Source organism: Bufo gargarizans, chromosome 2 (assembly GCF_014858855.1).
Source record: "Bufo gargarizans isolate SCDJY-AF-19 chromosome 2, ASM1485885v1, whole genome shotgun sequence".
Lineage (NCBI taxonomy): Eukaryota > Metazoa > Chordata > Amphibia > Anura > Bufonidae > Bufo > Bufo gargarizans.
Genome location: NC_058081.1, coordinates 698,697,143 through 698,713,947, shown reverse-complemented (window position 1 = coordinate 698,713,947; position 16,805 = coordinate 698,697,143). Strand labels below are relative to the sequence as shown.

Below are 16,805 nucleotides of genomic sequence, written 5' to 3'. Positions count from 1 at the left end.
CCCGAATATCTATGTCCGGGAACGCGCGACAAACACCCAAAAAAAAGCTCAAGAACTTGTTTGAGCGTCGGGCGTTTAACAGCGCGATCGTACGCGCTGTAAAACGCCCAGGTGAGAACCATTCCCATAGGGAAGCATTGGTTTCTCCTAGTTGAGTGTTTTACAGCGCGTAGGAACGTGCTGTAAAACGCTCAGGTGTGAACTTAGGGTAAGGCACTCAACGTGGACGCTGCTTTGGGGGTGGTATGCTGTATGGAAAGCTTGGGTGACCCCTAAAACCTGCATCACTTCCCTCATTACTTCTCCTGTGAAGTGTGAACCCCTATCTATCTAATTCAGTAACTTCAGGGACACCATCCCTGCACACCAGTTCACTGACCAGCTTCTTTGCCGTGTTCTTTGCATTTGCCTTTGCTACTGGGAAGGCTTCCGGCCACCGTGAAAAGAGATCAACACGCACAAGGACAAATTCCTATACTCCTACCTTAGGCAGTTGTATATAGTTTATCTGGAGTCTCTGGAATGAGTAAAGTGGCCTGGGTGGTGCTTGAAGGGTTAAACAGAATTAGCTGTGTGCTCTGTATGAAGGACAAGAGGTTGGGTGACATCATATTGAAGGGTGACTATATATACATTTACCTTCTGTCTTTATAAGGAAAGTTTCTAGTCAGCATTATTATAATGAGAGCTGTATAAGGAACTGCTACTATTGTAATGAGAGCTCAGCTATTCTTGTATGTATGCATGGATGTATATAAGGCCCTGTACGACGAACAATAAATAGAACTGTTTCTGACATAATTCTGCATCTGTCATTGACACGTTCTCCAGACGTCTGTCTTCGGGGACACAGAAAGGAATCACGGTGCATAGGGAGAAGGATAATATTCTTTCAGTGCTTGCTTGGAGTCTTCACCACTTGACCGGGATTGTTTAATGCACAGACCATACATTCTTGTACAAACCGAGCGGCTACTGTAGAAAATCCTGGAGCAATCCACCCTGCATTAACCACACTTACCATGGCACCTTTTGATAGGTGAGTGGGCCCGTGGGCCTCCTGAGCCATAGCTGGGTATAGAGGGCATGGTAGACAAATTTTGTCCTTGTTTCTCCAAATCCCATGTTTATCAGGTTTTGCCCAAAGTTATTTTTCCTCAGGAGGGGCTTGTTCGAGCATTCTTTAAAATGTACTTACAGAAATGTCCTCAGGTCTCAAGGCTCTCACCAGGAGGCGTCAGCATTTAGTGGCTGGAGTGCAGCTTGTTTGGCTGCCTTGTCTGCTCGATCATTGCTTTTTGCTTCCACCGTGGTACATCTTGTATGAGCCTTTACCTTTATAATAGAGACCTCCTCTGGTAATAACAGAGAGTCCATAAGTTCAAGTAGAGAGTCTTTATCTTCAATTGGCTGGCCTGCTGATGTTAGAATGTCTCTAGCCGGACATATGGGTCTATAGTCATGTGCAATACCAAAAGCATACCTTGAGTCCGTGTAGATGTTCACCTTCTTCCCCTTGGCCAATTTCCACTCCTCAGTGAGTGCCTTCAGCTCCGCCTCTTGCACTGACATGTGAGGTGGCAGTGGTTCAGCTATCCCTACCTCATGCTGTGTAACCACTGCATATCCAGTGTTATACCGGCCGTCCTCTCCCATCAGCCTGCTTCCATCTACAAAATGCCCAAAATCGGGGTTATCAATGGGGTTTTTCATCCACATGATTAAATCCTGACGTTTCTAGTTGCATTAATTGTACACAGTCATGGAGGTCAGGTTCCATCATGTCATTTAGGAGGCTGCCCGTACCTTCTATGCCCCCTTCCCCCATTTCTGAATCTGTGATTAGTAACAAAGTAGTAGGATTCAGAGTAGTACATTTACTTTATTGGGAACAGCGATGTATTAGCGGGAGATACTGTTTTTATTAATACACTGGCTTGGAGAAAAACATCAATTTGACTGGCCACTGCTATCTGCTGGGCATGACTGAGGGGGTACTGCTTCACTCGAGGGGGCTGACATCCTGGCTTAAGATGCACTATAGCCGGAGACACAGAGTCTTCCAATGTCTGTTTTACATGTTGCCCATAAATCCTTCGGTACCACCTCAAGAACAGCCTGGTCTACAAGGGTTAATTCTGATGGTTCATTCTCAGGCAGGGTCAGTGTCACTATTAAGGGACATAATACTTCCTCTGGGGTCCCAAAATCTACGATGGTAGTGCCATCGGGGTAAAAGTGTATGTGGGCTCCCAGAGCTTGCAAAACATCAGTCCCTCAAAGAGGTTCTGGCAGGTTTTCTTTAACTAACAATTGGGTAACAACCGTACTGTCTTTTATCTTTAGTTTAACTGGCTCAGATTCACGGACAAAAACTGTTTCTCCTGTAAATACCACAGCCAGTATATAACAAGGGGTTAACTGATGTGATCGCAAGAAACTCTGGTCTACTACTGTTTTTGCTGCCCCGGTGTCAACCAGGAATGGTACTGCCTTTCTGTTTCTGAGTATACAACAATCTACCTCGCACAACTTCTCCTCTCCATCCCTCAGTTTCAACCTCACAAGCTACTTTTATCCATATATCAACCACTTCTTCACATCCACAATCCTTTATCCAACCACAATGCATCCTCCTGAATCTTTCCCAGACTTCTTCTAGGTTAAGATTCCCATACATCATCCCTGCCTTCTCCAACACTCTGTCCACATTCTTTAGACCCTCCTTGCCTCCTCTTTCCTTTACCAATGTTTTAGCTGTCTTATAACCTTCGGGTACACTAAAATTATTCCCCATTGCTCTTCAACTGTATGAGAACATCTATAGAAAGTAACAAAAATCAGTCATCTGTTTCCTCAGAGCTTCCTCACTATATCACCTAGTGTACTCTGTACTGCGATTTTCCTTTCTATAATGGTCTACAATGTTCCAAACACAGTAAAGAACAAACAAGAAGTATACAGTGACTCCTAAAGCCAAACCATAAACCTCCCACTCAAAGTTACTCATGATTAGAAACTAAACCCAACAATCATAGGCATATTCCACTTTCAAGGTTCTTTATCAATATAAACTTGACTGTAAAAGGACTTTATACGTACGTTCCCTCAAACCAGACAACAGATAGATATAATGCAAGATGAAGTCTCTAACTCTTAAAGTGCTGGTTTTATATCTGTCCATCCCAGTCCGGACTATCCAAGTTGTCGGGAGATCGATGAAGTGTCCTTTAGTCGAGCCCCACGTTTGGCGCCAAGTTTTGTTGGGGCAAAAATTCTTACCTCTATGATTGTCGGAGTCCCAAATTGATGTAGATGTACGAGCGCTCGGAGAGCTGACGCGAGACACACTGCTGAATCACGTTCTCTCTCTTTATTACACACAAGCATACATTTTTATAACACTACAGATGAGCATAGACAAAACAGGCCCCCGCCAAGGGGGTGGAAATCGAAACTAATGATTTGATTAGTTATTCATATAAGGCAAAACTTCCGCACTATACTTACAAAGTTTTTAACAGTAAAAAAAAAAAAAAAACTTCTGCAGCATCTTATCCCAAGGTTAGTATTTGTTAGCAGTGCATCCCGAAACTCAGAAATAACATAACTCTCTCTTGTTTGTCAAACTCCGATAAGGGAGCGAGGGAGCTGCTTACCTTGGCCTTGTAGCTATCTATACACAGAAACTGCCATATCTTCACAGCTGGCTCAGTAATTTTTCCACATATTCACAAGATGGAGGACATATTTATACAAAATGGATTCTCATCCCTCACAAGTCTCTTTGTTATAAAAAAAACGAATGGCAAATTCAGCACTATAATAAATCTAAAACCACTAAATAGATGGAGATGGTGAAGTCTGCTGTAAAATTAATCCGGAAAGGAACGGTAATGGCAACACTAGACCTAAAGGATGCTTATTACCACATTCCAATCCATCCCAAATCAAGGTGTTTTCTCCGGTTTGCTGTTCCACTACCGGTCCTCAATTATAATTTCCAGTTTACCTGTCTCCCATTTGGAATCTCGTCACCAAAATCATAGCGGAAGTGGTAGTAAGTCTCAGACAGAAAGGCATACTAGTAATCCCATACCTGGACGATCTGTTAATAGTGTCAGACAACAGGGAACTTCTCCAGGATAATCTGCAGTCTGTCTTGTCCCACCTCCAGACTTTGGGATGGGTAATAAATTGAGAGAAATACAGACTATTACTAGAGAGTCGGAAAATATTCCTTGGAATTTTGCTACATTCCAATTTTCAGAGATCATTCCTCCCTGCTTAGAAGATTCAGGATCTAAAGAACAAAATATGGCAATTCCACAGAAGCCTGATATGCACAATCAGGGAAAGCATGAAGATTTTAGGAACCCTGTCCTCTTGTATACCCGAGGTAGCCTGGGCCTAGTTCCACATGTGACCTCTTTAGCAGTTTGTTCTCAGAAAATGTAACAGATCTCAAACGACTCTGGAGCAGAAGATTATCCTGACCAAACAGTTCAGGAACTCTCAGGATAAGAACGATCGATACTGAAGCGTACAAGGTGGTAGGAAAGTAGGCCCCCCTTTTCCTTAGAGCTCACTCTACTAGGGCTGTTTCAGCTTTTTGGGTGCGGAGCGATCTTCAGCCTCCTTAGAACAGATTTGTAGGACAGCTACCTGGAAGAGGGCCCATACTTTCACAAAACACCACAATTTAGATGTGTTTGCCAGTGAGGATATGGCCTTTGGACGCAAGGTCCTTTGTGCTGTTGTCCCTCCCTAGAATTTTTTTTCTTTGTTAATTCTCAGCATGTGCTGTCATGGAGACGACTGGGGAAATTCGTATTTGTCACGGCCTATGGTGTACAGTCGTGGCCAAAAGTTCTGAGAATGACACAAATATTAGTTTTCACAAAGTTTGCTGCTAAACTGCTTTTAGATCTTTGTTTCAGTTGTTTCTGTGATGTAGTGAAATATAATTACACGCACTTCATACGTTTCAAAGGCTTTTATCGACAATTACATGACATTTATGCAAAGAGTCAGTATTTGCAGTGTTGGCCCTTCTTTTTCAGGACCTCAGCAATTCGACTGGGCATGCTCTCAATCACCTTCTGGGCCAATTCCTGACTGATAGCAACCCATTCTTTCATAATCACTTCTTGGAGTTTGTCAGAATTAGTGGGTTTTTGTTTGTCCACCCGCCTCTTGAGGATTGACCAAAAGTTCTCAATGGGATTAAGATCTGGGGAGTTTCCAGGCCATGGACCCAAAATGTCAACGTTTTGGTCCCCGAGCCACTTAGTTATCACTTTTGCCTTATGGCACGGTGCTCCATCGTGCTGGAAAATGCATTGTTCTTCACCAAACTGTTGTTGGATTGTTGGAAGAAGTTGCTGTTGGGGGGTGTTTTGGTACCATTCTTTATTCATGGCTGTGTTTTTGGGCAAAATTGTGAGTGAGCCCACTCCCTTGGATGAGAAGCAACCCCACACATGAATGGTCTCGGGATGCTTTACTGCCCTCCTGCGGTTGAGTCCAAAGCTGGGCAGAGGATATTAATGGAGCTGATCTCGTTCCTGTCTGCAGGACCTGTATCTCTCCTCACAGCGTCGGTCCCCCTTCCCTACATTGAGGAAGCTGACCACGCGCCACAGAGACACGCTGCGCACCAACTCCTGGTTGAATAGCCTCAGCACTGCACTCTGCTACGGACCGGCAGGAGGCTGAAGGGGCGGAACTTGGACCATGCGTGCACCGCGATGATGTCAGACTCCGCTCTGGGTATTTAGAAGCGGCAAGTTTGAATATGCGGTGGAACACAACCTGGTCTTCCTCTTAGTGCTCCAAACTACAGATGTCTGTCCCTCACTCCCCTGACACCCCTGCAGTCCAGATGGAATCTTCTGAAGCCCCCTCGGCTACTCCAACTGTGAGTTCCCCTGTGGGGAGAAAGAAATAATGTATCATATCGACCTGCTATATTTATCATGTCTACTGATACCTGGTTACTCCTCTCTTATAGGGAGTAAATGAGCCCAGAACCAAAACTAAAATTCATAGGTGTGCGACTTGTAGCAAGAGACTTCCAGAAAATCACAAAAAGAAACTCTGCCAAGTTTGCATCAATGATCTTTATAAAAGAGGAGCAACCATCCATACTGATGGAGGTCAAATCCTTAATTCAGAGCGAAATAAAGTCCTCCCTGGCCTCTCTCAGATCTGTCCCTCCTACACCACTGGCGAAAAAACCTAGGGTGTCTGTTCCATCCTCCTCTGATTCAGAGGACATAGACGAGGAGGCCTCCACCTCTAGACAGAACGTTGATATTGACGCTCTATCGGAGGGAGAAATTGTGGAGGATAGTAAGAAATACTTTTTCTCATCCGAGGACATGGAGGAATTATTGGGTGCTGTCAGAGCAACCATGGGCATTAAGGAGGTGAAAAAAACACGATCTGTCCTGGATGAGATGTTTGGGGGACTCAGAGCCAAAAAACAAAGTATTTCCAGTGAATGAAAACATAAAAGATATGATCCTGGATGAATGGACGGATCCTGAGAGAAGACTGGGGGTATCCAGGGAATTCAAGAATAGGCTGCTAGTCGATCCGGCTGATGTTAAATTTTTTAATGAAACCCCCAAAATTGACATCCAGGTGACGTCCATTCGAGGACTCGTCACAATTGCCGGACCCAATAGAGAGGAAGGCCGACTCACTTCTAAAAAAAATCCTGGGAGGCGTCCATGTTTGGTATTAAAACAAACATAGCTGTGAAGTCGGTAGCTAGGTCCATGTGTTTCTGGCTCAATGAGTTGGAAAACCATATTAAAAATAAAACCCCAAGAGAGGAAATATTAAATTGTATTCCACTCCTTAGATCAGCCACCACATTCTTGACGGATGCCTCAGCTGAGTCTGTGAGGTTCGCCGCCAAGGATGCTGCTCTCTCCAATTCAGCTAGAAGGGCATTGTGGATGAAAGCATGAGAAGGGGATAGAACCTCAAAAGCTAAGCTATGTTCTATAGCTTTTTCTGGGTAATACGTTTTTGGACCAATGTTAGACTCCATCCTTGAGAAAGCAGCAGACAAAAAGAAAAGTTTTCCAGAGGAAAGTAAAAAAAAAGGCCCTTTCTTTCCTTTATTTCCCAGACTAGATCCTATAGGGGCAAAGGGAAGTTGGGTAGGTGGAGTAACCAGAAAGGGGGGGAAAGGCAGAGGATTCCTTCTCAACCCCCAGAATAAACAATCAGATAAACAATGACGCCAGAGTAGGGGGGAGACTGAGGAATTTTCTGTCCCGTTGGGAAATCCGTCACCAAAAATCCGTGGGCCTTAGACATCTTACAGGGTGGCTACCGGATAGAATTTTCCTCAGTCCCTCCAAAAAAGTTCAGGATAACATCTCACAGCCCAAAGACTAGAAAAAATCTGGCAGGGTGTCCTTCAACTTATAGATTCAGGAGTGGTAGCAGAAGTCCCTAGCGCGGAAAGAGGAAGAGGTTACTATTCCAATTTATTCCTGGTTCAGAAACTAGACGGTGCCTTCCGCACTATTATAAATCTAAAGGGACTAAACAAAGCTATCACATGCAGAAAGTTCAAGATGGAATCCATAACATCCATTATTCCTTTGATCAAAGCCGGAGATTTCATGATGTCCATAGACTTAAAGGACGCTTACAACTCGGGAGAAGTAAAACACTTTCAGTTCACGCGTTACCCTTTGGAAGAATTTCCTCTGCCCCAAGGGTATTCCCGAAGCTCGTAGTGGAAATGATATCCCCCCCTCTGAGCAGAAGGAATAAAAGTATTTCCGTACCTAGACGATTTCCTAGTTCTAGGGTCCTTGGAACTGGAAGCAACCAGCCTTACCAACGACCTAATACGCAGGTTCTCTGACCTAGGCTGGATAATAAACCTAAAGAAATCGTGCATAATTCCATCAACCAGAATTACATTTTTGGGAGTGATCCTGGATTCAGTTTCCCAGATTACATCCCTCCCTCAGGAGAAAAGAAAATCCTTTATAGTCAAAACAAGAAAGTTCCAATTTCAGTCTCAGTGCTCCATCCGCAATGCCATGAGCCTCTTGGGAATGATGACCTCCTGTATAACGGCAGTATCTTGGTCCCAGGCTCATACCAGGATAGTCCAGTCTTGGATCCTGAAGAATTGGGACAAGAGGCAGTGCTCTCTAGAAAAAAGAATCTCCATCCCAAACCACGTAAGATCAGATTTAAACTGGTGGACGGAAAACAAAAACTTGCTAAGAGGTGTACCCTGGATAAAAAATCCAGAAATACAAATATATACAGATGCAAGTGGCACAGGATGTGGAGCAAAGGTAGGCTCACTAAACTACCAGGGCACTTGGTCAGACATCATAAGAATAAAGTCATCGAACCACAGAGAACTGAGGGCGATCTGGGAGGTTCTGAAGGCGTCGCAGGACAAGGTATCCAGAAGACACCTGAAAATTCTTTCAGACAGTGTAACAGCAGTCGCATATTTGAAGCATCAGGGGGCACAAGATCCCCAAGCTTAAAAAATCTGACGGAAAAAATATTCTGGGCAGAAAGAAATGTTCTCTCCATCACAACTATCTATTTAAAGGGTACAGAAAATATACAGGCGGACTTCCTCAGCAGGAAGACCATAGATCCAGGAGAATGGGCCCTAAACTCAGAGGTATTCCATCAGATCACCAGGAGATGGGGGACCCCCCAGATAGACCTGTTTGCGTCAGCAAAAAACACAAAAGTTCATCATTTCTGCTCCCTAAACCCCAGGGACAACCCTTGGGCAGTGGACGCATTCACAATCAGGTGGACTAGCCTATGCCTTTCCCCCTTGGGCGCTAATACCCAGAGTACTGCAAAAGATAAGATCGGACCCAGTAACGGTAATACTGGTTGTTCCATACTGGACAAAAATAAATTGGTTCCCAGTACTAAGGGAGCTAGCTCTGGAAGAACCCTGGAGAATTCCCCCACAGGGGAACATCCTTTCTCAGGGTCCAATCTTTCATCAGAATCCAGGACTATTGAAGTTATCAGCATGGATCCTGAGCGCGAGGTCCTAAAAAGCAGAGGGCTGTCTGAAAATTTTATAAATACCCTCAAATCCAGTTGGAAAGAAGTCACCTCTGTGATTTATCTTAAAATCTGGAAGAAGTATTGTAGCTGGCTAGGCCAGAACCCTCCAGTAGATTCTGCCCCAATTATTGAGAAAATACTTGATTTTCTTCAAAAGGGATTAGATCTGGGCCTGAGATCAAGTACTCTTAAAGTACAGGTCTCAGCCTTGGGGGCTTGCTATGATACAGACTTAGCCAGTCATAGGTGGATAAGGAGGTTTATAAGAGCCGCCTCCAGGTTAAGACCATCCTTAACCTCTAGGACGCCTCAATGAGACTTGAACTTGGTCCTGAGAGGACTTACAAAATCACCATTTTTTCCTATTCAGGATATTTCACTCAAACACCTGTCATTAAAAGCGGCCTTCCTAGTAGCCATAACTTCAGCAAGACGATTGGGCAAGATCCAGGGTCTGTCCTGCCGGGAACCATACCTCACTATCTTTCCAGACAGAATAGTATTACGTTTGTATCCTGGTTTCTTGCCGAAGGTCGTATCGGACTTTCACAGAGATCAGGAAATTGTCCTTCCATCTTTTCCCAGGGATTGTCCATCACACGATCAGTTTCAGCTCCTGGATGTTCGGGATACTATCATACAGTATCTAGCTGCAACAAAGGAATTTAGAAAGGATGATAATCTTCTTGTTCAATACGCAGGTCCAAACAAGGGAAAAAAGGCATCCAAAGCCTCCATTGGACGATGGATTAGATCTACCATTGCCTGTTGCTATCAAAAGTCAGGTCTAAACAGCCCCACAAATATAAAAGCCCACTCTACAAGAGCTATGGCTTCTTCGTGGGCAGAAAAAGGGTGTGTCTCCTTAGACAAAATTTGTAGAGCGGCCACCTGGTCAAGTATAAATACCTTTATCAAACATTACCGCATTAATGTTTCAGCTTCTGCTGACTTGGCCTTCGGTCAGAAGGTTCTGCAAGCAGTTTTTAATACTCAAAAAAAAAATATTATATATATATATATATATATATATATATTTTGCCTAAATTAAGGCTGCACCCACTTGGTAATTTGGAAAGCACTGAGGATGAGAGTGGGTGGTGGCCTTTTAAACTCTCTCTGTTCCTGCCCCTACAGAGGTCAAGGGGTCAATCTCATAGTAGAGCCGTCATGGTGGACTCAAGGAAACAGAATTACCGGTAAGTCTAATTACGTTTTTTCTCCTGGGCATCGTTATCTTCTCCCTGGCTGCGAGCGCATCCAATCAGAGCGCCCCGCTCTTAGCCAGGGAGAAGGAGCTCAAATTCTCGCGAGAACTCAAGCTCCTTCTCCCTGGCTAAGAGCGGGGCGCTCTGATTGCATACGCTCCAGGGAGAAGATAACCACGCCCAGGAGAAATACAAGTCCACGCCTAGTATAACCGAGTCGCCTAATTAGCATATGAGGCGCCAAAAGATACGGGGACCACAGCGGACGAACGGGGGGTTCTTTAGAAAAAAAATCGAAAAAAAAAGTGCCAAGACATCAGTGGGGGCCGCACTATAAGGTAGCATAATAATTAGATTAAGGATATCTAGGTGAAAGGTCCTATTTAAGGTCAATGGGAGAGGATAGAAGGAAAACACATATAAATCTGGATAAAATTCTGAAGCAACACTGATGGTCTATCATCCAGAATCCATGCGTATTCCAGAGCCGGATTACACAAGGATTTCCACATGTGAAGGCAGGCTTGGTCGGACATCACTTTATTTTGTGATGAATGTGGCCGTGTGAGGTTGTTAGTGGTCAGTCCTTACCAGGAATGGTCCCTGAGAGTGGTCCACATGGCTCCCCGGTGGTGGAAGGACACGGCAGACTCGGTTGTGTTCAGATCTGGCCTCACGTGGGGCGGAGAACGTATAGTAACAGGGAAGACCATGTGCAGATGCTCCATGTCTTCTGGAGGCTCCAGATGTTCTCTCTGCAGACATTGCAGTCAAATTCCCTGGGCGACAACACATGGTCTCTGAGTCTCCAAAGACGCCTGTGCAGAGGGAGTGTGAGTGTGAAGAGACTTGCCATGGTCTGTAAGAGATTGTGCAGGGGTAGTCTCTCAGATGTACAACAGGTATGGAATGGTCAGGACCTGGAACCTGAACCAAGTCACCCAGACTCTGGGGTTCCTGTCATAGGGGTGACCAACATAGATGTATGTGTTAGCAATGTTTTTCTCCTAGAGGTTATGACAGGTGAAGGTGAGGAGCCTCTAACAGGACCAGAGTTGTCTGATTTGGAGGTATCCCGCGACAACTTTGGTACTGCACAATTCCAGGATCCCACTCTGGACTGTGCCAGAGAAAATGTTGATGCAATAAATGGTGTGTCACAGCGCCCAGGAGCTGAGCAGGTGTTTCCCCACATGGCTGTCAACCAGGAGTTATTATATATGGTTGACAGAGTGCGGGTGAAGAATTCATTGTACTCCGGGCTTATCGCTAGACGGTGCTGGAGCTAGCACATGACCATGGGTGGGCACCTAGGAGCTAAGAAAGCGCTGGATTGCATCCTGCAGTGCTTTTATTGGCCAGGGGTATTCCGCCCAGTGAAGAGCTATTGTGAATCTTGTCCAGAGTGTCAAATGCATGCTCCTATGTCACATTTTAGGAGTCAACTGATACTTCTACACATCATACAGATACCCTTTGAAAGGATTTTCATGGATTTGGTAGGTCCTTTGGTTAAGTCCACACTAGGGCATATCCTGGTAGTCATGGATTACACTACCTGGTATCCTGAAGCCATCCCACTGCAGCACACGTCGGCAAAGTTAATTGCCAAAGAGATGTTCGCCATATTTTGCCAAGTGGGAATACCCAAGGAGATCCTCACGGATCAGAGTACCGTTTGTCAGAAGTCACCAAGCTCTTTAATATCAGTTGCGCACATCTATGTACCATCCCCAGACAGGACTCGTAGAGCGGTTTAACAAAACTCTAAAAAGTATTCTAAAAAAGTGGTAAATAAGGATGGGAGGGACTGGGATGTTCTCTTGCCATATTTCATGTTTGCAGTCCTTGAGGTACTGCAAGCTTCCACCGGGTTTTCGCCATTTGAGTTAGTTCATGGTAGACATCCCAGGGGTCTGCTGGACATTGCTAAAGAAACTTGGGAGTAAGAACCCACTCCCCACAGAAGTCTCATAGAGCATATTGCAGGTATGCAGGACAGGGTGGCGTCCGTTATGCCCATAGTCAAACAGCATATGGAGGAGGCCCAAAAGGCTCAAAGTCGTGTTTACAATAGGTCGGCCAAGGTAAGGACCTTTTAAACCTGGTGACCGAATACTTGTGCTGGTGCATATGGTAGAAAGTAAATAGGGGAAGTGAACTGCAAAGTACATCAGCCCGGTAAGAGAAGCCCAAGCAGATATACCATGTAAATGTACTAAAAGCATGGAAAGAGGTCTCCGGCTGATCTGCCGTCTCTACTACCCCAACAGGCTAAGTTTAAGCCCGCAGCAGCTGAGGTGAAGATGCCTTCTATAAAAGACAACAGCAAGAGGCTAATGAGCTTGTGGGTAGGAATGCGGACATGTTCTCTGAGTTACCCAGATAGACATCCATGGTCAAACATGACCTTGTCTCTGAGCCACAGGTGATAGTTCGGGGGGGGGGGGGAATGTGAGAAAGTGAAGGGAATGCTCTGGGAAAACAGGGGTGCACTATCTAGGGGCCAGAATCAAAGGGGTGCACTACCCAGGGGACAGAATCAAAGGAGTGCACTACCCAGGGGACAAAATCACAGGGGTGCACTGCTTGGGGACTGATGCTGGACCAACCAAGGTAAGTGTGTGCCCCCTGGTTCTATGGCGCCATAGCATGGGTCTGGCAGTTGGGTCCTCGTCTAGAGAGGGCTTGTTTTGTATTAGTGGTCGGACGTCTGAGGGGTTTATTAAGGCTGTTTATATTTTATTTGAAAGTGTGAATAACACCCTGTTTTTGGACTTTAACCTGTTGGTGCCCCTGTCTCACTGCATCGCTACCACCTTCCGACCACAGCAACTCCGCTCAATACCCTCAAAGTGTTATAAAGGATTTGAAGGTCTAATCGCACATCCAGGTTTTTGTTGCGGTTTTGTGAGCCAAAGCTACAAGTGGATTCAAAAAGAATGGGAAGCATACATGACAGGCTTATACGAGCATTCATTTTGGACATTTTGCACTTGTGGAATTTTAATGGATTTTCTGTTGTATATTATGTGGCTGTACCATGTGATAAATGTACTTTATATCGGAGCAGCATAAAGTCAGAAATAATACATTGGTGATACGTGTATTATTTGGTTATATGAGACTGTTTCAAAAGGATCAGAGGGCCTCCTAACACGTCGGGCCCTCTGTAGTCCAGCACGCCGGGTGCCCTGTAGTCCAGCACTCTGGGTCCTCTGTAGTCCAGGACACTGGGTGCCCTATAGCCTGGTCTCTTTTTTGTTATTTTTAAATACACTTATACAATTTCCTTTTGGATCCTCTTCTGGCTTTTGCAAAAAACTAAAAATAAAAACAATGTTTGTTTCCAGCATAATAAAAAAAAATCCCATTAAGAAATCTGAAGGAAATGTGTTATTTTCAGATTATAAAGAAGAAGATGAAGATATCATGCAGCGCTCTTCAAGAGAAAAACTCATTACCTGTAATGTACATCCGAGACTTTACAGTACAGATCCATCATATAATCCTCCTAATCATGAGGAACCTTCTCCTGACCAATCACAGATTTTTACCACAAGTACCGGGCAGAAAGGGGGTAAAAGGTATGAATGTGAGGAATGTGGAAAACACTTTACAAAAAAATTAGGTCTTTTAAAACACAGACGAATTCACACAGGAGAGAAGCCGCATTCATGTTCAGAATGTGGTAGATGTTTTATTCAGAAATCAGATCTTGTAAAACATGAGAGAATTCACACAGGGGAGAAGCCATATGCATGTTCAGAATGTGGGAAATGTTTTATTCAGAAATCAGATCTTGTAAAACATGAGCGAATTCATACAGGAGAGAAGCCATATGCATGTTCTAAATGTGGGAAATGTTTTACAAATAAATCAAATCTAATTATACATGAGAGAAGTCACACAGAAGAGAAGCCATATTCATGTTCAGAATGTGGAAAACACTTTAAAGATAAAACACATTTTGCAAAACATAAGAGAATTCACACAGGAGAAAAGTCATATTCGTGTTCAGAGTGTGGGAAATGTTTTACAGATAAAACACATTTTGCAAAACATAAAAGAATTCACACAGGAGAGAAGCCATATTCGTGTTCAGAGTGTGGGAAATGTTTCACCGAAAAATCAAGTCTAGTTATACATTACAGAATTCACACAGGACAGAAGCCATATTCATGTTCAGAGTGTGAGAAATGTTTTACAAATAAATCTAATCTAATTACACATCAGAGAATTCACACAGGAGAGAAGCCATATTCATGTGCAGAATGTGGGAAATGCTTTACAAGTAAACCAAATCTTGTTAGACATGGGAGAAGTCACACAGGAGAGAAGCCATATTCATGTTCAGATTGTGGCAAATGTTTTACAAAGAAATCATATCTTGTTTGTCATGAGAAAAGTCACTCAGGGGTGAAACCATATACATGTTCAGAATGTGCAAAATGTTTTACTAATCAATCAAGTCTACTTATACATCAGAGAATTCACACAGGAGAGAATATGTTTTCATGTTCAGAATGTGGGAAATTCTTTACAAATAAATCATATCTTAGTAAACATGAGAGAATTCACATAAGAGAGAGGCCATATTCTTGTTCAGAGTGTGGAAAATGCTTTACCGAAAAATCTAATCTTGTTAGACATCAGAGAGTTCACACAGGAGAGAAGCCATATTCATGTTCACAATGTGGGAAAAGTTTTACAAATAAATCCGTTCTTGTTCGACATGAGAGAAGTCACATGAGACAGAAGCCATTTTGATCTTTTGTATGAGAACAATGGGGGCATTTATCGTGTGGAATTTTTACAGTCCATATTGTATTAGCCTGTGTTGCCATAATTTGTACCAAATGTATTAAAAGTTGTATGTTCTTTGAAAAATTTGGTTTATTTTTTTGTCTAACACTTCTGTCTTGAATTGTTACTCCACTTTCTATGCCACCCCATTACTGAGTAAGATTGTGACAGTGTTTGCAACTTCTTAAAGAGTAGTTTGCAGATTTATTTATTATATTTCTTAAACATGATTGTGGGGGCAGTCCCATGGGCCATAGACACTCCATCGCTGTCCGTGTTGGAGAGATTGTTGTGAGAGACGCAGAACCTAGGGTGAGCGCTGCAGCTACGACGTGGGACGCCACAGAGGATAGCAGCATATTACCCTAAACAGTGAGTACAGACTCTCGATCTTTATTGCATATATTTATATATATGGTCACCATCATAAAGAAGATCCAGAAATCGGTATATTGACAGTATACCTGCCAAGCAATACAAAATGTCTACTGGAAGTGACTATTTGTTCACATAGTGACCATAAATTTCTTATCAATTGGTAAAAAAAAAAGACACTATATGAATTTATACGTTCCATCCTCATTTATAGACGGTATCTTAAAGAGGACCTTTCACTAGTTTAAAAACTAGAAACTATATCAGTGGGCAGAGCGACGCCCAGCGCTCCCCCTGCACTTACTAGTATGTCTGGGACTCCCAGGCTATGAGCTGTGCGCTACGATTGGCCAGCGCTGCAGCAAGGGACAACCCTAATACAAAAACTTCGCCCAGTACAACAGAGGGAGCTGCAGACACCGGAGCGGATACCGGCGAACGGAGCGGCGCCCAGACATACTAGTAAGTGCAGGGGGACCCCTGGGCGTCGCTCTGCCCACTGATATAGTTAGTTTTTAAACTAGTGAAAGGTCCTCTTTAACATCAGTACAATACCGGTTAGTAGGATCGGATCTAACTGGATCACAGGAAACATATGCAGTAGATAAGGATTATATATGGAATTTCCATACTGTTTACTTTGTTGGAGAAGACTATCTTGGTATTCCAATTCATATATAGCAAACAGAGAGAACTATGACCATATGGTCAATGTTTTGAATATATGCACCTGTGTTTTTTGTTTTTTATTTCAGTTTTTATACCAGCTTTTAATACTCTATTGATCAATAAATGAATACAAGGATATCGCCAGCCTTCTGGTCCGGATTGTTTCAAGTGTAGTGTGCCTGTCTGTACTTAGAACATGAATAAAAGGAATCCAGATTCTTTCAAGCGATGTTTCGGTCAATTATAGAACTTTGTGAAGCTGAATCTGAAGAAAAATACATTAGGTAGGTAGTCGCATTGAATAAAGAAATAGGACGGCTGTTAACAGGAGCGAAACTGAAGAGGAAGCAGTGATGGAAGGTAGAAAGCAAGTGGACAGACTGTAAAATGGGTTAATGGTCGGTAAGAGATACGCAGTATGGCGTAAATGTAGTGTGAGCACCAGTACATGGACTGCCATGCATGGTCAGGTTCACATCTCCCCCAGCATCTTCATGGGATTTAGAACCAGGATTTTTCTTTTTTTTTTTATTTGATTATCTTTATTAATTAATATATCAGAACATTACAAATAGAAAAAAGGATACAATTCCCCCCCAACCCCAATTCCCTAAAACCCTCCCCTCCCCCCCTACCTGTGGTGCATCAAAATAAAAC

At 43.5% G+C, this 16,805-nt stretch overlaps 1 protein-coding gene across 1 annotated transcript; it reads left to right on the top strand.

Moving 5' to 3' along the window:
• The first annotated feature begins 11,842 nt into the window (after window positions 1-11,842).
• Window positions 11,843-15,179, top strand: LOC122926327 (zinc finger protein OZF-like). The gene is made up of 3 exons (XM_044277703.1): window positions 11,843-11,974; window positions 12,572-12,649; window positions 14,091-15,179. Exons 1-3 carry the CDS (start codon window positions 11,843-11,845, stop codon window positions 15,066-15,068), a joined length of 1,188 nt encoding a protein of 395 aa, XP_044133638.1. The 3' UTR covers window positions 15,069-15,179.
• Window positions 15,180-16,805: the final 1,626 nt, after the last annotated feature.